General features: G+C 30.9%; 3 protein-coding genes across 3 annotated transcripts; 1 reads left to right on the top strand and 2 right to left on the bottom strand.

Moving 5' to 3' along the window:
• Nucleotides 1-5,017: 5,017 nt before the first annotated feature.
• LOC105287117 (putative nuclease HARBI1) lies at nucleotides 5,018-6,190 on the bottom strand. The gene has a single exon (XM_011352549.2). The coding sequence runs from the start codon at nucleotides 5,908-5,910 to the stop codon at nucleotides 5,272-5,274; it is 639 nt and encodes a 212-aa protein (XP_011350851.1). The 5' UTR covers nucleotides 5,911-6,190; the 3' UTR covers nucleotides 5,018-5,271.
• Nucleotides 6,191-14,418: 8,228 nt separating this feature from the next.
• On the bottom strand, nucleotides 14,419-22,326 carry LOC105283951 (UPF0183 protein CG7083). Its single transcript, XM_011347101.3, has 8 exons — nucleotides 22,104-22,326; nucleotides 21,536-21,618; nucleotides 21,147-21,374; nucleotides 20,856-21,065; nucleotides 20,602-20,751; nucleotides 15,503-15,667; nucleotides 14,769-14,945; nucleotides 14,419-14,699 (listed from the first exon to the last, which is right to left on the bottom strand). The coding sequence occupies exons 1-8, from the start codon at nucleotides 22,165-22,167 to the stop codon at nucleotides 14,502-14,504; spliced, it is 1,275 nt and encodes a 424-aa protein (XP_011345403.1). The 5' UTR covers nucleotides 22,168-22,326; the 3' UTR covers nucleotides 14,419-14,501.
• A 714-nt stretch (nucleotides 22,327-23,040) lies between these two features.
• On the top strand, nucleotides 23,041-24,550 carry LOC105283947 (cytochrome c oxidase assembly protein COX16 homolog, mitochondrial). The gene is made up of 3 exons (XM_026974494.1): nucleotides 23,041-23,259; nucleotides 23,371-23,488; nucleotides 24,386-24,550. The coding sequence occupies exons 1-3, from the start codon at nucleotides 23,168-23,170 to the stop codon at nucleotides 24,455-24,457; spliced, it is 282 nt and encodes a 93-aa protein (XP_026830295.1). The 5' UTR covers nucleotides 23,041-23,167; the 3' UTR covers nucleotides 24,458-24,550.
• The last annotated feature ends 902 nt before the right edge of the window (nucleotides 24,551-25,452 follow it).

The following is a 25,452-nucleotide window of genomic DNA, read 5'->3' as shown; positions in this document are numbered from 1 at the left end:
GTGGGGGGTCTCTAGAGAGGAGATCTGCGCGGAACGGTCGCGTTTTCGTCTGCTCCGATAACGTTCTCTAATCATCAATAAATATTAAAACAAAAATACAAAAATAAAACAAAAATAAAAATCCAAAAGATACAAAATCAACTCTAGCTCTGAAACAATTGATTTGCGGACCTATGTTGCCTAAGATGTTTTTACTTCTTGTCATGAGTACTACACGTGGATAAAATATCCGACCTTTTTTTTAAACACCCTGTATAATTACAAGCATTAATAAATGTAGTAAGGTATGTCAGCAATGTATAGATTCTGTTGGATCTAAACATTATAATCCTAATCAAAAATATGCTACTTTAGTCAATTTACGTCGTTTCCGAAAACATATACTATTTTTTGTTAATAATGCAATTTTCCAATATTTTTACGAAATGGAATTAATAATACAATACGTATTTTATTGTCAAAATACTGCATGTAATTTTTTAAGTTTCTATTTAAATTAAATAAAAAACATAACATGTATAAAAGATTGCCATAATTTAGCTGCAAAAATAATGAAGCGGTTTATTATTTATATAGAATGCGCATATCTTGCAAACGAAGAAGATTAGAAAATTCATAATATAGCAATAAAACAATGGCAATGCATTACACTATTAAGTAGTATCATAACATAATTTTATTTATTAATTTTAGTTATTAATGATATTTATAATAAATGAAATTCTAAAATAATCTTGGTTTCCGATATTTCTCCTTAACTCTTTTTAAACATATATGCGTTCGCACTACATTCTGATTCGTTCCGCCATTGTGAGGGAACGCGGATCTAAACCAATAAAAAGAGGTCTACGAATGGCCAGACTCTGTATTCTAGGGGCACTAGCCGTTACCAGTTGCTGTCTCTTTTTTTTGGCCGGCCATACTTTTCCATGCCCGCGCGTAGTCCATACATGGATATAGGAATGTAGGGATGGAGCATAAACTAGTTATATAGATGAGGGGGGTGAAGCCGCTGAGGGAGGGGCGACGAGGTAAATCCGCCATTTGTTGTTGCCTAAAATTCGCCTGCTTGAATCTCTTGGAAATCTGAAGAAACAAATATTGTTTTCATAAAATAAAGTTTGTAGCATCAAAAGTTTTTTCAGGCATATACATATTTTAATTTGATACTAAATTTATTAAATTACTTCATATCTGTATCTCAAAAGAGGTTAAGGGCCTCACCTAGGCAACAACAAATGGCGGATTTTACCTCGTCGCCCCTCCCGCAGTGGCTTCCCCTCCGCAACAATACACTCCATCCCTACATTCCTATATCCATGAGTCCATACTATACGTCGATGGTATAGACCAACAGTGGTTATATTCAAGTTGGTAGAGAGCCTCTAAGGGAGAGCGTGGCGAACTCATAGACATATAGTATAATAGACCCAGCATGTGAGTCTTGGCAGAACGGTGAGAGAGGAAAAATATCGGGGCAGTTGTCTTTCCTTATCTGCGCAGATCGAATGCGCAATGGTCTATTGACAGCCAATGGCGCAGACAGCACGCAATATGCATAAGCGTAGTTAGCTAGGGACAACAAGATTGTACTGGTATATTAAATAAATGTAGATTTATTCATGGTGGAATAAAGATACAAGGTGTGCTCTTGCGCATAAAGATGATTAACCAATGAGGATAGTGGAACAAGTGGCCGGCCATATTAATATATCAGCCAATCAGCGTTTTGCTCGAGATACTCAAAATACGTATAATTGAAATAAGTACGTATACTTTATATAAGGAAAGGACAATTACTGCGTTTATTAGATTGAGAACTACTATTATAACTTATATTATTACTAATTATTAAAGCCCCTAGTTAATAATAATAATATATACATTATTAAATCTTTTATACACATAAAAGGGTAAAGGTGAATGAAATAAGTGAATGAAATAAGTAATAGCATTTTGCTTAGAATTAAAAAGACAAAATATCAACGAACAAATTTTAGAATTTTATTCTTCCTATGTTTATTATGAACATCACAGATCATTTTTTTCATTAATCTTTCTTAATCTAATATAAGTACGTGTGCGAACCAGGCACAATATTACATCTTCAGGTACATTAAATTTACCATTTATTTTTTCTTTGACTAGCTTTGTGACTTTTCGAAATATACCTGTTTCTTTGCTTAAATCAAAAGTGCCATGAAAAAGAATAAATTCCTTTTCCATTACATGCACCACATTACTCAAATCTTCACATGGATAAATTAGAGAACCATTTGAAAGAAACCAAGTAAACACAAAGTAACAGTAATATACATGTTATGTTATAATTTCCCACTCAACAATGTAATTGTTACATAACACGTATGTTATGTTGTATTTATATTAATGAGTGGGAAATTATAACATAACATGTATATTACTGTTACTTTGTGTTTACTGGGAATTGAATCCAATCAAGGTCATTATTTGCAATTTCCAATTTTCTTGTTTCATCACCTAGAAACGGGTATTTTATCCTAAATCTACGTGCAACATAACCGGCAATATACTTCAAACCTTCAGCTTCAATAATTTCTTGTATGATGCTTTCTTCATCTTTGGGAATATCTATGATAAACGAATAGCAGAAAAAGAAATATATACAGGGTGTCCCGGGTTTTAACCGACAAACTGCGGGAGCATATTCTACTAGTGGAAATAAGAAAAAATTCTTATATCGAGTTTGCTTAGAAATGCTTTATTACAAAGTTATAAACCAATATTGAAAAGAAATATGAGATAAGTAACAACGGAACATAGTGTAGAATTTGGAAGGTCGAAGATGTTTATGTTATGTGTATTCACATGTATTCATGTTCACTATGTTGAAACGATTCAGTATGATTGTTACTTTCACAACAGTAGCTGTTAGATTTCAATCGTCGTGTGAACTAGCAATTACTATCAGAATGCCAAAAGTGTTTTCAAATGAGGAATACACTGATATTCATTTCGTGTACGGATTCTGTGACGGAAATGCACGAGCTGCCGTACGAGAGTATCAACGTAGATTTCCTAACAGGAGAGTACCAGATAGATTTAAAGCAACGAATTACTAATTCAGTTACTGAGATGCAACCAAATTTTCAGGAATGTCGTACTGTAACAAATTCTGTACTACGTCGATGTCTAGCTTGTATCGATGTGCAAGGACAACATTTTGAAATGCGTCACTAAATCATTGCGTACATAATTTTTATTTTTGTGAAAAAATCCGTTGTTACTTATCTCATATTTCTTTTCGATATTGGTTTATAATTTTGTAATAAAGCATTTCTAAGCAAACTCGATATAAGAATTTTTTCTTATTTCCACTAGTAGAATATGCTCCCGCAGTTTGTCGGTTAAAACCCGGGACACCCTGTATATAAAACATATAAATAGTATATTATATTAACATATAAAATATTACTTAATTATTATTATATTTATTATTAATATATATTAAATTACGAACTTAAATTATAAATATATATTAGATACATACATACATTATACAAGATTTTAATTTTAGAGATCAGTACAACAACTCAGAAAACTGTGGGCAAACATGAAAGCGATGCAACGAAATGCATTAACAAGAGAGCGTTAAGCAAGACTGGCTACAGGAGGTGGCTCAGAGGAAAACTTTACTGAAATAGATCCAGATGTATCACTCATTGCACCTAATTTATTACAGATGGCCCCAGTAATATTTTCATCTGATTTATCAGAGGCTGAGATAACGGGTATATAGTAGTTTAAAATTAATTTTAAAAAAGAAACATTAATTGAAAATTTAGAAATTAATTGAATTTGATTTTTGTTTCTGTAATTCTAATTTTATTAATTTCACTTTTGCTTCCATTTCGTGATATTGCGTAAGTCGTGCATTTCCTTTAAGTGTTGGAAGGTTAATTCTTCGACGGCCATTTCGTGAGCTAACATTTTTTTAAATTGTTTTTTTCAAATTCTTTTCTGAGCACGGATGATTGAGAAATTTCTAGTAATTTTACATGAAGAAATTAATATATTTAACAAATTTTAATATTGCATACAATAATTATAGAAAAAAGACGGGAAATCCGAGAGAATCCAATTGAATCGTCAATTACTATTATAGAAGAAGAAGAAATAATTGCAAAGAATACAATACGACAAAAAAACACAATTGACTCGGAAGTTTTAAATAAAGAATGTTATAATGATGAAAAGCAATTATCTTTGACAAGTAATACATACAACTTTTTGTTATTTTAATATTATTCATTAGTCTATATTCTAATATATTAGTCTGACAAGAACGAAAATCCAATATTCTGCATTTCTAGATGTAGAACCATCTCCTGGAACATCATATTAAAGTGATACTAGTATATACACTCCGCTTGGTATGTATATACCAGTTATTTTACATAGATTTTATTAAATACATCATTTTCTTTATGTAAAATTAATAAAAATTTCTCAATCATCCGTGTAGCTCATGAGAAGAAAAATAGAAAAAAAATTTAATTTACTGATGGCGGAAGTAAAACTTTGGAAAATAATTCTCTGGAACACATCAAAAAGCAACGTGTTGAAGAACTGACAAATAAAGACATTGAAATAACCGAAATAAAATTACAAAGAGAAAAAAATTTGCTAGCTCACGAAAAGGCCCTCCAAGAATTAACCCTCCAACATTTGAAGGAAATGCACGAATTACAGTATCGCAAAATGGAAGCTAAAGTTAAATTAATAGAATTAGAATTAGAGAAACAAAAATCAAATTGTAATTAATTTTGTAACCAATCTTGCTTGACGCTTTCTTGTTATATATTTCATTGTATGGCTTTCATGTTTGTTCACAGTTTCAATATATTTATGTTCAGTATTAAAAAGATATTTATGTTCATGTATCATATTTATTGTGTTATTGTTATTGTACTTACTTATGAATTATTACGTATTGAATAAATTGAACAAAAATAAAATTACATTTTTACTATCTTTTTTTAAAATAGATAATGTGTTATGTGCTTCTACATAAATCGGTATTCTCTTAACTTAAAGAACTATAACAAGAAAAATGCAAATATGTAAATAATAATATGTAAGTAATAAAATCCCGGTCTCGGCTGTCCGCGCTCCCGTACATTTTTCTCTCTCTTATAATACAATATATACATAAATTCAGGCAAACAGTCTGTCAATAAGAGCAGCACGTACTGCGAAGCCTTCTCCTGGCTGCCATTGAGGCGGATCGATTTAAATTTCTTCAATTTTTTCATACGGCTCCAAATCTTCTGGCAAGATATTGTCATAACGAAGTGATAAATTGTGTAGAACAGCGCATGCCATTATAATCGTAGTATTGCATATCAGCTTATTACTAAGACCTTTGGATAAACAAGGAAATCGACGTTTCCACACACCGAACGTTCTTTCTACAATTTGTCTGGTTCTTCCATGAACGAGATTATATCTTATTTTTGCATCGGTAGTTGGATTTGCTATCGGTGTTAATAAAAATGGCAAGCAAGGATATCCTGCATCTCCTACAAGTGAACCAGTCAAATTCCGTTGAGCATATTGTACATATAATCTTGAATTTTGAAAAATTCTGCTGTCATGTTGGCTTCCAGGCCATTGTGGTACAACATCTAAAAATTCCATGCGAGGTTCAACAACTGCTTGCACATTAAGAGAGAAATATCCTTTTCGATTTCTATATATTTCCGGAATTTCGTAAAATTTTATATTAGTCAAACGAATATGGGTGCAATCAATAGCTCCGTCGATAAATGGTAAACCATTTCTATTTATAGTAGTTCCTATTTGTCGAAACAGTATTCGATTTTCAAGTTCTTTTTCTTCATTTACTGGCATCTTAATAATATTAAACATTTCACTTGCAAGTAATCTGGATATTTTGTAGACAATCCGAGATACGATTGATTGGGAAAGTGATAGCAAATCTCCTGCGACAAGCTAGTGCAATAAAATAATTCTTTATTAAAAAATATTGATGAAATTAAGCAACAGCTACTTTACCGAACTTGACAGAAAATGTTCGGTAGGACTTGGGGTCTGAGATCAGAAATAGTCTGTCATCAGACCTCAAATCACTTCTATTGTATGGGGTATGGTATATATAATTACAATATTTTCGGTACAATTATTATTTATTTATATTACATTTATTATTTATATTTTACAATTATTATTTATATTTTTTTTATTTTTTACATTTTTTGTGTGTATGTGTGTGCGCGCGTGTGAGTGTGCGTGTGTGCGTGTGTGATTATTTTATATATGAAAAATATGTAAAATAAGCACTTACCTGATAACTTGATGTTGCATAAAAGCGTAAACACACCAAAAGCTGGAAAACTGGAGTTACTGGTAATCCACGGTTGTTAACTTTCATAAGAGGCTTGTGTATCTTTGGTAATATTCCTTGTAAAATGCTGTCCTTGTTAAACCGGTATCGCCTTTTGAATTCCATATCATTATAATATTCGAATGGATTTTGCATATCTCTTATATATCGTTTTGGAGCACGTATTTTTTCTTCTAATTCTTCATCAGAATCTTCAGAAAATATTTCACACACATCGGGAACATCGATATTAGGAAGATCTATTCTATTTAAATGATCCATTTTTTACTCAAAGAGAATAACCTGTCAGATATTGATATATCAAATGCCAATTAAGTAGCACTTAAGTCATCTCGGACCTTGACTTGATGAAATAGAACTTATTTGTGTACTTATTAGCCAATAAGTTCGTGTTAAATAACTATGAATACATACGTACTTGAGATGGTACTTATTAAAAATAAGTCACGACTATGAATACATCGAATGCCATATAAGTCTGCTTGTAAATAAGTCTAACTTCAAGAAGCACATCTTATTCCTGCTGACTCAAGTTTAAGCGAAGTTTCGACTATGCATCAACAGGCAGACTTGAGCATTGACTTGAGTCTTACTTATATATAAGTTGCGACTATGAATACCGGCCATAGGCCATATCAGGTAAGTTCTTATTTTACATATTTTTCATATATAAAATAATAGACTATGAATACCGGCCATAGGTCTTAAGACGATCTTCATTGAATAAGACAGACTTGGTCAAGATCGTCTTAAGTGTTGACTTGAGACTCGACTATGAATACGGCCCATAGTGTGCCTGATATGTCTTTATTTTCCGTACCGTACAAGAAACATCCGAGATATACAATAAACACATTAGAAGTTCATGTAGAAATATATAATGATGCATAGAAAACCGTACATCTACAGAAATCCAGCTGAAAATATTCAATCACTACAATATTACTTTATTTGAACTTTTTATGCCTTTATCCTTTTTGTCGGTAAAAATCCATTTAAGGGTATTCATTTTGAGTCATTTCAAGCATTTTCACCAAAGGATATGTAAATCGGGTGTGGGAGCTTTTCGGAAGTTTATCCGTGCAGTGTCCCATCGTGCGGTGTCCAATCGTGCAATGTGCGTGCGCAATCGTGCGATGGCCAATCGTGTGGTGTACAATCGTGCTGTGTCCAATAGAACAGTGTGCAATACAACGTGTGCAATATTGCGTGTGCAATCGTGCGGTGTGCAATCGTTTCGTGTGCAAACCACTGATATATATTACAACTGGATAGCGGATGCCCTATCCCACGGCGAAAATTTCTGTGCCGATATGAACGGCGCCATGTTGGAAAAAGCATGGCATTTTCGGACATCTTCGGTAGCCGTCGCGAGTCGTCGTGTCCGCAGTCGTATATACGCGCAGTTTTGCGGATATATCAAAGCCGTTGGCGGTGATGTTAAAGGGAGAGTCGCTAGCGGTGTTACAACATGTTTTGACATTAGCTAACTCGTCGGCGCGTTGGACAAAGCGAGTGAACCAGGGTTGCGAAAAAATAATTACTTTTCCAATTAATTACTATACGTAATTAACCATTGATTTGAGCAAAATTAATTAAAGCATCTTCAATTAAAAATTGATTTAAGCGCATTTAATCGAAAATATTTTAATTGACAATTGATTCAAGCGAATTCAATTAAAGATCGTTTAATTGACGATTAATTCGAGCGTATTTAATTAAAGATCGTTTAATTGAAGATTGATCTTAGCAAATTCAATCGAAGGTCGTTTAATTGAAGATTGATCTTAGCAAATTTAATCATTTAATTTAATTTTCAATCATAAGTATTTTAATTCTGGAAGTAACATTTTGAATCCTGTCCCCGTATCTGTAAATATATTCTTTTCATATCTGAATCACGAAATCATTATTCCGTCGCTTCCCAGATAGCACAAGATATTCCTATGAATGTTTTAAGAATATTCTTGAAGAATATTTGGAATATTCCATAAGTCATTCTTATATATTTATCTTATGTTCGTAGGACATTCGAATGGCACTATTATAAATATTTTTTGAATGTGAGTAGAATAATCTATCGAATATTCTGTATAATAACTATGCATATTTATAGAATATTTAGTAAATATTCTAGGAACATCCCGGTAAAAAATTTTTTATATATACTCAGACAAAACTGGTTATACAAAATTATATATCATTTTTGTCCATATATAAATAGATATGCTTATATATAAATGAATATGATATATATCCCAGGCAGCACACATTGGTTTCAAAACCGTTTCATAAACGTTTTGCCGTAACGTTTCATAACCATTTTATCAAAACGTTTATTTAGGAGAAAAATGTCCAACGAAAAAACGTTAGAAGAAACGTTTCTTTTTCGGCAAAAAAACCGTTTCAGAAACCATCAGAAAAATATTTATCAATTCTATATATCAGTGCCTCAAAGATAGACAGAGTTAAGTCACATTTTTGTAAAAAACTAGATTTTTATATTTTATGAATTACTCTCTAAATTTCGTGTAGTGGAATCTCACTCTTTTGAAATATCACTTCAAGTAATAGTGATCTCAAAAGTTTCAAAAGAAAAGAAGAAGAAAAGAGTATTGGATCGGTTTTCCGGATGGTTATTTATAAGGTGATAACACAAATGTTACTTGCGAGAACGTCACGTCTGGCCTGGCCATTTATCGGTCGCTTGGTGAATCAGAGGTGAGAATCACACACACTTGTGTTGATTTTTGTCTCTTGTTCCATAATCGAGTACATTGAAACGTATGATGTAAAACTAAGTAATACTCGCAAAGTAAGTAGAAATTATTATTTTTTTCTATATTAATTATATAATTTCAAATCAATTTAATAAAACACATTTTTCGTTTCTGTGGAAACGTGAAAAATACGTTTTTAAAATTTAGGTCTAAAAACGGTTTTTATCTAAACCGTTTCTTAAATGGTACTTTATGTTTCTTAGACATTAGATACGTCTAAGAAACATATATTAGGCTAACATGTGCTGCCTGGGATATATATATTTGTATATTATTAAAGATATGTTAGTAGTAAAACATATTATTTATTATAATCTGAAGTCCGAAGTTTTCTAACTTCAAATTGCTTGCGTGCGTGAACTACATGGACATCCATGGGAGTCTCTGTGCCGCAAGCGTAAAAATTCTCAAAAAAAAATTAATATGCCAAGGCGTGTACATTAACTTTATTATATAACTGTCAGGCTAAATCTTAACGTCGAGTAAGAACTCGACGCGTGCACCACATAGCGGTGCGGAGCGAAAACACTTATTCCTAGTTTATATAGAATCATATACAATTATATATGAATGCATCTGAATCATACTTGTGTTTATGTATATTTATACATGATGCAAGGCTTATACCCATACAGCACAAAATATTCGGAGAATATTCTAACAACATGATTTCCATATATTCTAAGAATATTCGAAAAGAATATTCATAAATAGTTCCACAAATGTTCTAAATGTTATTGGTATGTTATTTGGTAAGTACTCAGAATATTCTAATGATATTTCAATGAATATTCTTATAATATTTTATTTCTTATAATATTTCCCACAATATTCCTAGAATATCCTATACACTCTAAAAATGGCTTCATCGTAATTAAGTGTTTGAATTATACACATTTAAGCAGAAATAATGTTTGACTTATCAAACGCAAGTGGAAAAGCGTTTGAATTTCAAACATTGCTATATATATATATATATATATATATATATATATTAAAATTGTTTTGCTAAAATCAAACATGAGTCAAATTAAACAAATATATACGTTTGATTTTTAAACGGGAACAAAATAAAACACAATTTGTGTTTGATTATTAGAAAGTCAAACAGATTTATATTTCAAACACTTTCTAATTACACACTTATGAAACAAACACTTACAAACTTAAGCACTGAATTCTTACAAAATTTCAACAAACCAGATGGCGCTCGCGGCGCAGTTTCTCGCGAGCAAGAGTTGCCTAACAAGGTATTTATTAAATCGCGATACACTGGGAATATCTGATAATCTGATGGTCGGACTAAGATGCAGTAATCTGATAATCTCTCGCTCTAGGAACCAATTCATCCACTACGCGCCAACAAATTCGTTAGACTTAAAACATATAAACATTTGATTTGCAGGAAATTTCAATTAAGTAGAAAATCAAACACCTTACGCGTGTAATATAATTAAACACCAACCACAAACCCAACACTTATAAATGTTTGAAATGTCAAACATTAATAAACATCTTGAAAACGGCGACAACGAAAGTGTTTGAAATTTCAAACCCTTATTATTTAGAGTGTAGAATATCCTATAGAAACAGTCCATAAACATACGCAAAATGTTCATAGAATATGGTACAGAATATTTATAGAACATTCAGAGAATGTGAGTTTTTGTCTATTTCAAATGTTCCATGAAAGGTTCACAGAAACTCTGAAGCATTATGTGAGAATATTCTAAACATTCTCCGATATTATTCTATGAATGATCATAGAACGATCTTGTGCTGTATGGGTATATATAATTATATATTAGACACAGATCCATATATAATTATATATAAAACATTGTAACGTTATGTATAATGTGCAATACATAAACTCGATGAATATTCTAAAATCGTTCTGAACGAATATTCTAAAAATGTTCACGAAGAATATTTTACAAACATTCTTCTTTATTATGAATATACGATATCTAATTGTAACATTCTACGTATCATTATAGAATATTCAATTCGAATATTCTGAAAATAAGAACATTTGCACTCCATAAGAATATTCATAAAACTATGTGTACTATCTGGGTTACGTAATATTAATGAGTATTTTTTTATGCTATTATAGCAAGGGCATCAGCAAGATTATTTCCAGGGGGGCGGGGGCATGATTCAAAATGTTACTTCCAGAATTAAAATACTTATGATTGAAAATTAAATTAAATGATTAAATTTGCTAAAATCAATCTTCAATTAAACGACCTTCGATTGAATTTGCTAAGATCAATCTTCAATTAAACGATCTTTAATTAAATACGCTCGAATTAATCGTCAATTAAACGATCTTTAATTGAATTCGCTTGAATCAATTGTCAATTAAAATATTTTCGATTAAATGCGCTTAAATCAATTTTTAATTGAAGATGCTTTAATTAATTTTGCTCAAATCAATGGTTAATTACGTATAGTAATTAATTGGAAAAGTAATTATTTTTTCGCAACCCTGGTTCACTCGCTTTGTCCAACGCGCCGACGAGTTAGCTAATGTCAAAACATGTAACACCGCTAGCGGCTCTCCCTTTAACATCACCGCCGACGGCTTTGATATATCCGCAAAACTGCGCGTATATACGACTGCGGACACGACGACTCGCGACGGCTACCGAAGATGTCCGAAAATGCCATGCTTTTTCCAATATGGCGCCGTTCATATCGGCACAGAAATTTTCGCCGTGGGATAGGGCATCCGCTATCCAGTTATAATATATATCAGTGGTGCAAACGGGATACGCCCCTTTTTGAGCAGAAATCGGCACTTTTTTAACATCCTCCTTTCTCGCACATTTTACAGGTTTCAAGAATACAAAAATATTTGTTTGTAGGGAAAAGGTGAAAAATGAAGATATGGGATGCAAGAATTCCGTATTATTCCATGACGTCACAAAACCAAGATGGCAGATTGAAGAGAGCTAGATGTCTATTACGTATCTCTTCACGGAGTGAAAATGCGAAAAGTGAACAAATTCACTAGGTGTTGACCAACAAATTATAAATATTCTAGTAAATTTGCTCATTTTTCACATTTTCATGCCATGTGCACAAATATTTGCTTTTTATAAAAATTTGGCAAGTTGTACGCACAAAATTGCACCCGTCCACCCTCGAGATAAAATAAAGGAATATAATGAAGCTTTTCGAAGTGACTTTAGAAGCGTAATAAAAACGATATATTGATAATAGATCAAACTTTGACCTATTATCAATATATCGTTTTTATTACGCTTCTAAAGTCACTTCGAAAAGCTTCATTATATTCCTTTATTTTATGTCGAGGGTGGACGGGTGCAATTTTGTGCGTACAACTTGTCAAATTTTTATAAAAAGCAAATATTTGTGCAAATGGCAGCACCATCGCGAAGAAGTTCATTAGCAGCTTCAGCATCCCCTTAATGGCCGCATTCAGTAAACTCAACCGCTTAGTAGCAATCATAGACATAGTAAGAATAGACCGAGCGTGAAGTGCAAAACGTGAAGCACAGCTAGAAAAGGACGGAAAGTAGGTGGAGGATCTCTTTCTCTCTCTGTTCGCGTCTTCCCCACTCTTCGCTCTTACCCCCACTCTTCTTTCCTTAGAGAGAGAGCAATCCTTCGCCTGCTTTCTCTCTTTTTTTACCTATGATTCACTGCCAAGTTGAGAACACGCTCGGTCTATTCTTACTATGTCTATGGTAGCAGAGAGAAGCCTGAGAGCGGTCACGCTCGCGTTTTAACTGTAACGCCTCAAACGTGGACATTGAAGTGATTGAAGTGATTCTGTCTTTATTGCTCACTGAATATTGAATAAAGATAGAATGACGCCGCGAGCGTTGGGAGTGTCAAGTGGAACGCATATGTCCACGTTTGAGGCGTTACAGTTAAAACGCGAGCGTGACCGCTCTCAGGCTTCTCTCTGATGGTAGCAATCGAACATAATTGGCCGCATTCAGTAGACTAACAGTTGGGCAACGTTACTAGATTTTCCGCTGGCACTCGATGTTGATTTGTTGGTTCTAAAAGTTAGGACCAATTATGTTCGATTGCTACTAAGCGGTTGAGTCTGCTGAATGCGGCCATTGGTTCTAACTTTTAGAACCAACAAATCAACATCGAGTGCCAGCGGAAAATCTAGTAATGTTGTCCAACTGTTGAGTCTGTTGAATGTGGCCATAACTCTTTACAAAAAACAATATCAAATAAAATAATAAAATAAAATTATTTAAATTTTAATACATGTAAATTTTTAGTTTGCTTTCATGTTTTTCTTAAATATATTTTGATAAAAAAAATAAAATATTTTGTTATGTCTCATGTATTACAGTTGATAAATATTAATTCCTACAAAATATGAAAAATTGTTAATACTAAATAAAGACTATCTTAACAATTAATATTAATGTAAGTTTTAATATTAAGTAAGAACTTTAAAAAACTGTTGATAACATAATTTCCCATCAATTAAAATTAACAATTTTATTAGATCAAAATTAAAATAATTTATTGGTTTATAAGTCGTTTCATAAATGTAATAAGATGATAAAATGTAACAGATGATACTTCCGTAGTTGATATATTTATACAAAGTGCACGATATACTATTGGTACATTTGTGAATAATACAATTTTCTGTGTAGAAATCTAAATACAGAATAATTTTCTATAAAAGAATCAAAATAAATTGAATACTAATTAGTAATGTACAATTACATCATATAATTACTTTTACAGTATATTAATGTCAAGTAAATATTTCACAAACAAAATCGATTTTCCCAAAAATAAAGCTTTATGTGAAAAGAATTATTTTATGAGTTTAATTGCGTTTGTATAAAGTATTACATACTATTCTTATATTATTATTATTATTTTATTTCACAGATATGATATATTTATTATTTTATTATTCACACACACATTAATATTTCATAAGGAAATAAAAAGAAATTTCAAATTTCAAATGTAGAAATCTTAAAAGAATATTTTTAAATTTTCTATTTTTCGACTTTTTCGAATTTTATATATCTTATGCAATCACTTTTATCTTGTATAATTATTTATATCATTTTAACATTGATACTTTACATATTTATTTTTGATCCTCCTACATTAAAATAGTAATAATTTAGGAAAAGAAACTTTTCAAGTATCGTACGCACGATCATTTTGATTTTATCTTAAACTGGCAAATTTAAAAGATTTCGAAGATATAGCTAAAGCGTTTTTATTATTTCTAACCGTTTGTCATAAATTACATTAAGTATAGCGTTATAGCATGTAGATTATCAAGGTCATGCTGTTTTATATAAAGTTACACTCGCGATATGTTGGTTTGCCATAACTTCAACAATTGCGTCTCGTATGCCATAACAAAACGTACAGCCAAACGGATTGGTAGTGTTTGTTGATGATGCACGATTCAGTACTACAGGACGGGCACTTGCCTTTAATTGCTCGCTCACTCTATCCCATTTTGTATAGGCAGTGATCTATGAAGCATGAACATCGAAATTTTACTTGATATCAGAAAAATAACATCTTAATTAAAAGGATCTTACCGTAACTGGAGAGGGAGAAACGTCGATCAGCTTTCCCGATTCTATGGGATTATTTTCAGGGGGCAGAGTTAACGAAAATTCACAACGATGATACATATTAAAGTTATAATGTCCTGGATAATTTGTGTGAAGTACAAATTTCTTGATGCATTGAGTTTTTGCATTGAATAAGATATCCTGCAAACAATCATGTTAAATACAGAGAATGATATATATGCTATTAACTATATAGAAACGTATTATAAGGTTGCTAAAGGTATTAATAGTTATTTCTATTGACTGGATTTTAAAATAACAATTGTCTAGATACAAAGTAAAATGTTTTCTTCTCATCTAATATTTTATCTAAAAGAGAAAGTTAGACAAGAGAAATGGGTTAATGTTAAGATTAGAGGCGATCTCACCGATTTCAGTGACCTTGACATATGTTGTTAAAGTCATCCTGCTGAGTGATTTTCAAGAGGTTTTAGCTGTCGCTCATTGGTTATTAAAAACTCAGGAGGATGACCTTAACAACATATGTAAAGGTCATTGAAATCGGTGAGGTCGCCCCTAATCTTAACATTTACCGAGAAATGAAAAGTTATTAATTAAGTAGTATTAATTTAACCTTTTAGATAAATATAACAGTCAGTACTTTTAATAGTTTATTGTACTATTTAATTCAATGATAAAAATTGATTGATATCGTTGTACTGCGAATAAACTGAGAGATATGAATTTGGCATACTTACCAGGCCTAAAGTAAAATAATTATAGAAAAAGTCTGACCGTCTTATTTTGTCTCGTTTGTGCGCATGTGGACTATGAATACGCATTTTATCCTCAGCTTTATAGAATACTCTTGACGGAGCACCGAGTGCACTTAAAACATCCTCACAAGTATCGCCAAATAATACCTGAAATTATAAATGCTAATTATAATTTAATATATAAAAAAATGCAATATATAATATTTATCTTTACCTTTTTAATGATGTAGAAATAATAGATTGAAAACGAAATATTGTTTATACCAATGTTTACTGTTCTTTAAAAAAAGATAAACCGTTTCACATTTTTATATTTTTACAAAAACTTATCTGCCTTTATTGTTTGTATTATTGTACGACAACTCTGCTGGCGATATTGTAAATACTTAATTATAGTGTTTTGGAAAACTGTCGAAATAAGCTATAAGAATGTGCAATAAAAAATGGGAGTTTCCATTTAAGAAATTGAAAGTTTCTTTTAAGTGATCTTCAAACGCGACCATCTAAGATCAAACAAATGGCACCAATTTAAGGGGATGCTGGAGTGACTAGGGAACTGCTTCGTGATGGTAATTGCAGTTTCGAAAATTCTCTTTATTGCTTGTGCAGAATAAAAAATCCTTTTCCACAAATGAAGTATAGATAGAAAGAAAGTCCGCTCTACAGGACTTTATATTCAAAATGGAAAAAAGTTAGAAAAGACAAATCCAAGTTTTTAACTTTTTTCCATTTTGAATATAAAGTCCTGTAGAGCGGACTTTCTTTCTATCTATACTTCATTTGTGAAAAAGGATATTTTATTCTAAACAAGCAATAAAGAGAATTTTTGAAACTGCAATTACCATCACGAAGCAATTCCCTGGTCACTCCAGCATCGCCTTAATCAAATTGGATAAATTGATACTTGTTTGTTTACATTTCTGCATAAATAACATCAAGACCTGTCCAAAGCATTATATATTTGCTTTTTTATTCTAATTCGTTAAAGACTTATGACTTTTCAAAATTATAGTAAATAAATTATACTTAATGCTATCCAGGATTAACAACATTAACAACTTTGTTGGCAATTCGTAGAAATTTTATTTTGTAGAAAATTCGCGACGCGCGATTTGTTATACTCTTCCTTGGTACATGGTACTCATAATATTATACTTTTCGTACGGAAAACAGTCAAGGACTTTAGGCTGATTTAGCATCTAATTCAACTTGCAGAATAAACATATTTATGTACATGCAATAGGATGCATTTATTTTATTAAAGTAAATTTATTTCATTAGTTGTAATATCAATCATTGCAAAATCAATTATTCAGAAACTTCCATAAATCTCTTCAATAGATGACATTCATATCATCATGTCTAGAGTCTAGACTATATACGAGGTCACAGATATAACATAATCAATAAATATCAACGATATAAAAATGAATTGCCCTTAAAACAAAATTATAACATTCTACAGAAATAATTTGAGAACACTAAAGAGCTTATGTTCATATTCATCCATTTAGGAAAAAATCGAATGATTGATTCACCGTGCAGAGATGGACAATTTAAAATCAATCAAAACAAGATATAATTATTTAAACTTTAAATAAAATCCCGCTTCTTCATATTTTTTAGTTGGTATCAAAATCTGTGAAATGTTACATGTTATAATTTAATGATAAACATACTTTTGTACAGCGTACAGTAAATAAGATGAGCGAACGAAAAGCTATATGTATTCTTCATACACATCAAATCATTTTTAACTTGGACTAGAAAGTTCTCTCACATGCGGTGTATTCATTCAACTTATCCTTCGGATTATCACTTATTTCGATCGATGGAATATTTAGCTAGACAACGTTTTCATGACATGGCTAAGGTACAAAAACTAAGGTTCTTTTTTTCCTAAAGGATTTCAAAATTTACCCCAAAATGACAGGAAAATATAGAAAACGAAAGCAAATATTAGGTGTACGAATCAATTCAGTGTTTTTTTGGAAAAAATTGAGCCCTTATTTACTTTCTTTTTTTTTAGGAAGAGATTCGTTAGCTGTGTTCCGATGAATGAAGAAAAGTCTTAAAAAATGATGACGAATATTTCACGAAGATTGATATGTTTATTATTTTTTTGTAATAAAGGCTCACTTTCTCCAGAAAAAGCATCAAATTAATTTGTACACCTAATATGTTCATACTTAAATTAATTTAGTGTTAATTAATGTTAACCCAGTTATGTTAATTCAGTGTTAATGTAAATTAATATTGCATATAGGTATTATACACGTAAAGCGAAAATGTGCGTGAAAAGGATTAAAACTTTTGCACACTAATAATGATCCACATCGGCAGATAAGCGAAGAATTTTAGTGCAATGTATTACTTAATATTTTAGACTGGAATTATAGATAATCGTGTTATTGAACCTTACTTTTTTAATAAAAATTAAACACAAAAATGTATTTGTCTTTTCTTTAAAAATATCTTGTCCATTCCTTTAGAAAATATTTATTTATAAATATTCGTTGTGATACGAAATTAAATCAAACACAAAAATGATCATTAGGATCATTTGATCTTACTCGCTCGATTGTTTTTTAATAGAGATATGTGAAAGATAAGATTTATGCAACTCAACCACCAACTATTGTGCAATTAATAATATAAAGCAACAATAGTATTAAGCAAATTTTCATAGACATTAACACGGATGTATCGCAAAAACTTGATAAACCTTTCGATATCACATGACACAGTGTATTAATATAAATGGTAATTTATGTGAACATGTGCAATAATGCTAAGCATTCCAAGATGTGAGAGGCAAGGGGACTCATGAGAGATAAGAAAATTCACGGTAAACAAGTATCTCAGATGTGAGAAACAAGCGGATTCACGGTAAACATGCACACCAAAAAGAATCTGATAAAAACAGTTATCGTACATTTACGTCGTTAATTCTTCGTAGCGCTAAGCACAAGTTACTTATTATAACTTTGAGAAGTCATAAATTGTAAACAAAGCAAAGAAATAATATTTTGGAAAGATCTCGATCTTACTTATGCGAAAAACATGTATCATTCGATTTAGCGTAATTATGATTTTCAAATGCTTTGAAAACATCGTCCAAGATCAACTTGATACTACTATTATGTACCATCCTTAGTGTAAAACAACTTTTGTTTGAAACACTTTTTTGTAAAATGGGAATAGGGTAAGTTGGAGAAAGATGCCATAGTCTCGTATTTTTTAAGATAAACTGTAGATAAAGGTATTATTGCACTAAATGTAAAAACAAGCACATGACAAGGTATATTCTCTTATTTTTTCAAAAGTTTTGAAAATATCAAGATAATTTGAAAAAATGAATATCAAATCTAATTTCTGCGTCTTAAAAAATAACGATTATTATTTAAAATATATTTTTTCCGTAATATTACACGTGGTTAATAAAGATTTTTGTTCTCTGTGAATAATGCAATCTCTTTAATTGCGACATGGCATCGCATTAAATGGTGTATAAAAAAATAAAAATGTTTGAAATACGTTTTGAGTTAAGATGCCACATTGATGATAATGTACATAATTATTGTGCAATATGTAATCTCTATTACTATGATAAAAAGGGCCTATGTAATTGGATCCAGACAATTTGCAAAAAATGGATCCATGAAGAATGTCTGGATAACGAAGAATGCTTAGCGTATCAGAAAAATTAATTATTATTTAGTTTTTTTTTATTTCATTGATTACTTATTTACTTAAATTACCTACTTTTTAAATATTAACGTTTATTTCATGTTATTGTGAAAAAAAATTAATTTTGTTCTTGTCTTACTTTTATTTTATATTAGGTATTATTAGTGGCATATTCCGACGGTTTAGGTAAGATGCCACTTTTGTGATTTTTCTTAGAATTATATTTAAGTTTCTTTATTTCGTTTGCCAAATCCTGAAACAGCGAATTAAAGAATCAACATTAAACTTGATTTTGGTTTCTTTTTTTCCCCTTTAAATTATACATTTTTTTAAATATTACACTTCAAACTTAATTATGGCATCTTCCCTTGACTTACGCTATAAGATGTTGAGATAAGGACATTAAAATGATTTGTATTGTGTGTGTTCCGTAATAAAAGTTTTTTAGAAACTACTGCTTGTAAGAAAGTAAACTGAATTGAGTTGAATAAAAAAATTCGCTATCCTATTACAAACAATCATATAAAATGTACACAAATATATACAAGAAGTATGCATGTATACGTGTGTAAAGCCTGCGGCACACGGTGCGATTTTTCGTACGAGATTGCACGAGACATTATACTAGCAGTCATACTGGCAATGCAAACTTGAAATATTGCGTACTATGAGCTGCGTACTACGAGCATGCTAGCATACTGGGTTTTGATAATAGACTCGGCGCTATTTTTCATACGAGATTCATTACTAGCTGCAAATGATAATATGTTATGACAAAAACGCAAAACTGAAAGTAATAAGTAATAAGATAAATATAAAGACAAAAGTTTTTAGTTAGCATTAAGATAATTTTATATTTTGTATAATTATGATATTAATTAAATATATATATAATTATTTAAAAGTGACAGATTTTCTAATCCTTTATAAAACTTAACTTAAAATTTTTATTTTTCAATAAATAAAAATAGTGATTTCAATTATATTCTAATTGTAACCAACTGAATATATATTGTTTTATTAAGTCTTATAAAAATTGGTGAAAGAACTTAATACACACAAACATGTATGATGGACGTATTTGTATGTGTGTGTGTGTGTGAAACGTTTTAATTTGCAATAATATTGCAATAATATTTGTAAATATTGGCTAGTATTTAGAGGATTTTAGAGTCTTGCAGAATTACGTTGCAATCTTTAGAAATCTTATAACTAAAATATTAATCCAGCACGTGTGAAGCCAAAAGTAGTAGCACTCTTATGATTGGAACATGCAAAGCACGTCGTTAAATAGCACGTAACGAATCAAGTAACAAAACCAGTACGAAAAATCGTACTGTGTGTCACAGGTACACAAGTGTACATGTATAAAATTAATAATCTAACTCAACCTCTTTAGTCAGACATCGTTTCTTTGGCTCTAACAGGGCTCTCGTTCCAGAACTACCTTCCGTGAAAAGGTACAATCTAAGTCCTCGAGTACGTGTCTTGTCTCTAATGATATCAGCTTTCTCCAAGTACAAGTTATTATGATAACAGACCTAATTTAAAGATAAATAATTATTAAAAATACATCGTATATTTGATATATCATGGAGAACATGTGTGAGGAAACAATAAAGGAAGAACTAGAATCTATGATTACAAGTGGCAAAGGTGGTGGCGATGTCTTGGAACCATGTTCCTCGCTATTTCCACCGGCTGGCATGTTTCCAACGTAAATTGCCGTTTTCGCGACCAGAGGAGAAGTCCCATTAGGAAATTGCAACGAGCCTAATCCGTGGGCATATCCAGGTTGGAATTTCGAGTCGATTGGAAAGTAAAACGACAATCCTCGGAAATTCAGTACAAATACCTACAATTCCTCATTAAATTGTATATATAATTATACGTCATTGTACATTTATCATTAAGTTTCAAAAAGGTGATCACAGACCTGCTTCTCACTGTCATAAACGCCGGGATGAGTTGCTCCAAACGAATGCTCTATCTGTTCGATCGAAGGTAACACCTCTGGCGAATTAAACGGCAAGCCGCAATATTTTAATTTTACTAGTTTCATGTTATAAATTTCGATGATCTTTAGCCTTTGTACAACAGGATCGAATATAAGTCGAATACCATCGTGAGGTAAATTTATTACTAGGTCCACATCTAATGGATTCTGTAAACATAAGCATCAATGATCAATGATGTTGGTTCATCGTGAGTAAAAGAAAACAAGTATTTATTTACACATTTTGAAAAATATATCCAATGTGCAATAAAGTGTTTCATATATTAATAAAGAAGCTAGGAAAGAGCATCAAATATAAGCATACTTACACTGTCGCTATAAAGTACTTGTACTCCTCTTATAACACCAACTTGAGACTGAATTATTGAGACTGATTGAGAAAAATGCATGCCTGCAATGAAAAAGCATTCTCAAAACTTGTATCTTTAAGTTAATTTATTTTGTAAACAGGAAAGATAAGAATAATAAGTAAACACAATAAACATAATTTGAGAATCTGAAGACGCACGCATTAAATATTCATAAAAATAATAAATATAAAGATATATAATTAATTATGTAAATTAATTTAGGTTAATAATTATACACAATTAATTGTTTATTTATGCTACTTATATGTAAATTATGATATGTTAAAATATATTGATCTATCTGCCAGATATTTGCTTGTGTTATAGGACAAATTATATTATTATGCAACAAAGGAAATTTGTTAATGCTGATCAAAATGTGATATGATTGTTTATACTTTGCTGGTTCTATGATCCGAATCGATCAACGAAAATTTGACAAAAACTTTTGTTTGCACGATATGCAAATTACAACAATACACAATGATGGAGACACAACTGTTTGTGCTTGCATGTTGTCACTTGCCTAAAATAAATTCCCATTGTTCACATCCAAGGGATCTCTCGGGCACTACTTCAAGTTCCAGCATCTTCTCTCCTCCGTTCAACTACTTTATTCAAGAGACAATGAAACAATACTTTAAATGTCAAACAACAACACGAATTATTGGGAAAACTACGTTGTTCTTTTGTCCATTCACATATCACTTGTTTCTCAAGGATTGACAGGAGTGACAAGTAAACTCCGAATTGATCTTGGAGACCTCGCGCGGTGGACAGGCGAAGCTATGATCCATGTATACCAATATATACAGTAGCGTAACTCACCTAATTTTATCTTATCGCCAGCTTTCTGTTTTCGCTCTCTTTCTAGGACATTACTGGGCGTATCCCGTTTCGACACGTAAAGGTACAATTTCATGCTGTCGCTCGTCGCTCATTTTCAGCGACAGCATGAAATTGTACCTTAACGATTGGACCATGGATATTAAATGTTATTAATTTATATTTATGTTATGTTATGTACTATTTTATATATTCTTAACTTTTTTATTTCTTATTTATCTTATGTATATTATATATTATTGATAGCTTGTTTTTGTACAATCAGAGAGGAACCTGAGAGCGGCCATGCCGCCGTTTACGCCCATATTTTTGCATTGAGAAATTTGAGAAATACAACACTGAATGTGAACTTACATTCCATTTAACATGCACATGATTTCATAATGACAAAAGATCATGTGCATGTTAAATGGAATGTAAGTTTACATTCGGTGTTGTATTTCTCAAATTTCTCAATGCAAAAATATGGGCGTAAACGGCGTCGTGGCCGCTCTCAGGTTCCTCTCTGGTACAATTTTTGATATAGTAATGTGTTGGAAAGAGAGCGAAAACAGAAAAGGCAAATGAGAGAAAAGTTCAGATGGCGACACTAGGAATCACAGGCCAGGCAGATCCGTGTCACTTACTTTCTTGCACCGTGACCGTATTGAAGTATCGAACCCGTAGTGGAGGTTGGAAGCTATTTTGATAAAGAAACAGATACATGTGACCACTTCTCTGTGGTAACATCAATTAAAATATCTAATGTCAAGTTCTAAAATTTGGCAGTATGGTATACCGTTTATGATTTTTATCCTTGGCGGATCATTCGGCCTTCGAGAATTTACGGAACTACGGTAATTAAGGTTTACGTTAATATATATACATACACAAATATACATGTATATCAAATTTGAAACTGTAACAAATTAATCTGACTTGTGCTTTCTTATTAAATTGATCCTCAGGTATAGATATAAACGTACAAATGAATATATACTGCGTAAGGACTTACAGGAAGAAGGTATTAAAATGAAACAACCAAACGAAATTACCTTAGAGAAAGAATATGAAAAATTAAAAACGGTATGCAAAATAATGTAATTTTATCCTGAAGTCGTCTGTTTTATTATGAACTTTCTTCCAATCAAGCTTTTTTTTGGTTGCATAAAACAACAAATCCTTTTCCACAATTACAGTACACATAAAAATGTTTGTCAATGATCTGGACTTAATGTCAAAAATGGAAAACATTTCGAAAATTAAAATTACAGTTTTATTACCGACTTGTGGCTTGCCTCGTATGAGGTGTAATATGCTTATAATATATAAGTTCTGCAGTTTGAGTAGTTATTGACAAAGAGACAGAAAGAAAGAATATAAGGAAGCTTTTAAAAGAGACTTCAGAAATCTTGTAAAAAGGTTTCATTGGAATAAAAATTTTGAGCATATGTGCATTTCAAAAACCTTGACCAAGAGTAAAACAGAGCACAAGATAAGTTCCTTGATATCGTACAAAAGGATTGTTTTCATTGTGCAAAAGGATTTTTCATTCTGCGCAACCAAGGAAAAGTTCTATTTAAAAAACTCATTTATTCCGTCAGTAATACAGACGATTCCAGGATCTTCTTAAGAAAAGTTCTAATTATATAAGTTATGGAGAGGAGGATAACATTTATTGTAGATTGTTTCATAAAAGAAATGCCTGATATACTTGCACAATCATGCAAAAGAAATATTTCTGAAATATTTTTACAATTGTAATGCTATTGCTATAAATATATATATATATATATATATATTGTTACAATTGCAGAGCTTTATAAGTTTCATAAGTTGAATAAAAATAGATATATTAAGTAAACAATAACTATATTAGATATTGTGATTTTAATATAAAATTCAATACAAAATTGTAGTTTTTGAAAACTTGAATAACTTTCTTATAATCCGTACTTATTGCGATATATTTTATGTATTTAGTTAGATCTTGACAATTGGGAAAATATCCGGATACAAAGACCATGGGAGGCATCAGAAAATACAAAAATTTAGTTATGGAGAATTCGTGTTGACTGTTTTTTGGCATGTAATTGATGCAATAAATAATATAAAATTAATTAAACGTGAGAAGATGATCAAAATGGATATTTGTCTTGTGCCACTAATCTAATTATTATGTCTTCGAAAAAATGGTTGCTTTGAGGATACGAAACACATCGTAAAGTAGAGCTTTGTGTTCGTCTTGCTATAATTTTTTTCAAGAAATTTCAAACTCTGAAATAAAAATTTCTAGTTCATACACACAAACAAACAATAGATTATTAAATTTATATCTATAATTTCTAATTATTTATGTTCTAGGTTTTCTAAGTTTTTTGATAAATATTAAAAATATGCAAAATGTGTATAAACTAAGGAGTAACTAACTAAGGATATTTATATTAACAATGTTTTGCATAATATAATTTTTTAGAGGATATTTTAAGTTTACTGTATTACAAATAAAGATATATATTTATAAAACAATAAAACAATTTATAACATTACGCGAAAAATATCTACATATTTGCAACATATAAATGTATATTATATTCGCAATTAATATTAATTCATTAGTTTATATTAAAATTAAACTGGAAACATCTTGAGACTTTTTATAGATGGAACTATTTAGACTGCAACATTTGAACATATTTCTTGTACATAATAAATTCATAGAATTTTATTCTTTTGTATAGATCATATAAGTTTACAATACTAGTAATTATATATATTATTAAAAGATATATCTTGCTATTACAAGTAATTCTTAATTTTTTACTGGAGTTTTCGGTTTAACCGTTTTAACAAAGAAATCCAAAATTGTTGTTGCATCGATGTTAATTTGTAGGGAAGGGAACAGATCGGTATGCAAAATAATTGGATTTTATCTTTTTTGATTTTTATTTATGAAATCAATGCTAAGAGAAATAATGTACTTCTAGAGCGTTAAAAAGATTAATTATTGCAATAAAGCATTGTTAAAATTTTTCAAGTAAAAACATTGT

Source organism: Ooceraea biroi, chromosome 13, assembly GCF_003672135.1.
Source record: "Ooceraea biroi isolate clonal line C1 chromosome 13, Obir_v5.4, whole genome shotgun sequence".
In the NCBI taxonomy this organism is placed as follows: domain Eukaryota; kingdom Metazoa; phylum Arthropoda; class Insecta; order Hymenoptera; family Formicidae; genus Ooceraea; species Ooceraea biroi.
Note: the sequence above shows the minus strand (reverse complement) of the source record. Positions and strands in the feature narration are given on the sequence as shown.

Coding starts and splice junctions, on each gene's coding strand:
- LOC105287117 (XM_011352549.2), bottom strand. CDS start 5,910: ATGTTTAATATTATTAAGATGCCAGTAAATGAAGAAAAAGAACTTGAA.
- LOC105283951 (XM_011347101.3), bottom strand. CDS start 22,167: ATGCTGGAACTTGAAGTAGTGCCCGAGAGATCCCTTGGATGTGAACAA. Junction 21,619..22,103: donor ACAATGGGAATTTATTTTAG/GCAAGTGACAAC, acceptor TTTTCATTGCAG/GCATGCATTTTTCTCAATCA. Junction 20,752..20,855: donor CGCCACCACCTTTGCCACTT/GTAATCATAGAT, acceptor TCTTTAAATTAG/GTCTGTTATCATAATAACTT.
- LOC105283947 (XM_026974494.1), top strand. CDS start 23,168: ATGTCAAGTTCTAAAATTTGGCAGTATGGTATACCGTTTATGATTTTT. Junction 23,260..23,370: donor CGAGAATTTACGGAACTACG/GTAATTAAGGTT, acceptor ATTGATCCTCAG/GTATAGATATAAACGTACAA. Junction 23,489..24,385: donor AATATGAAAAATTAAAAACG/GTATGCAAAATA, acceptor TTATGTATTTAG/TTAGATCTTGACAATTGGGA.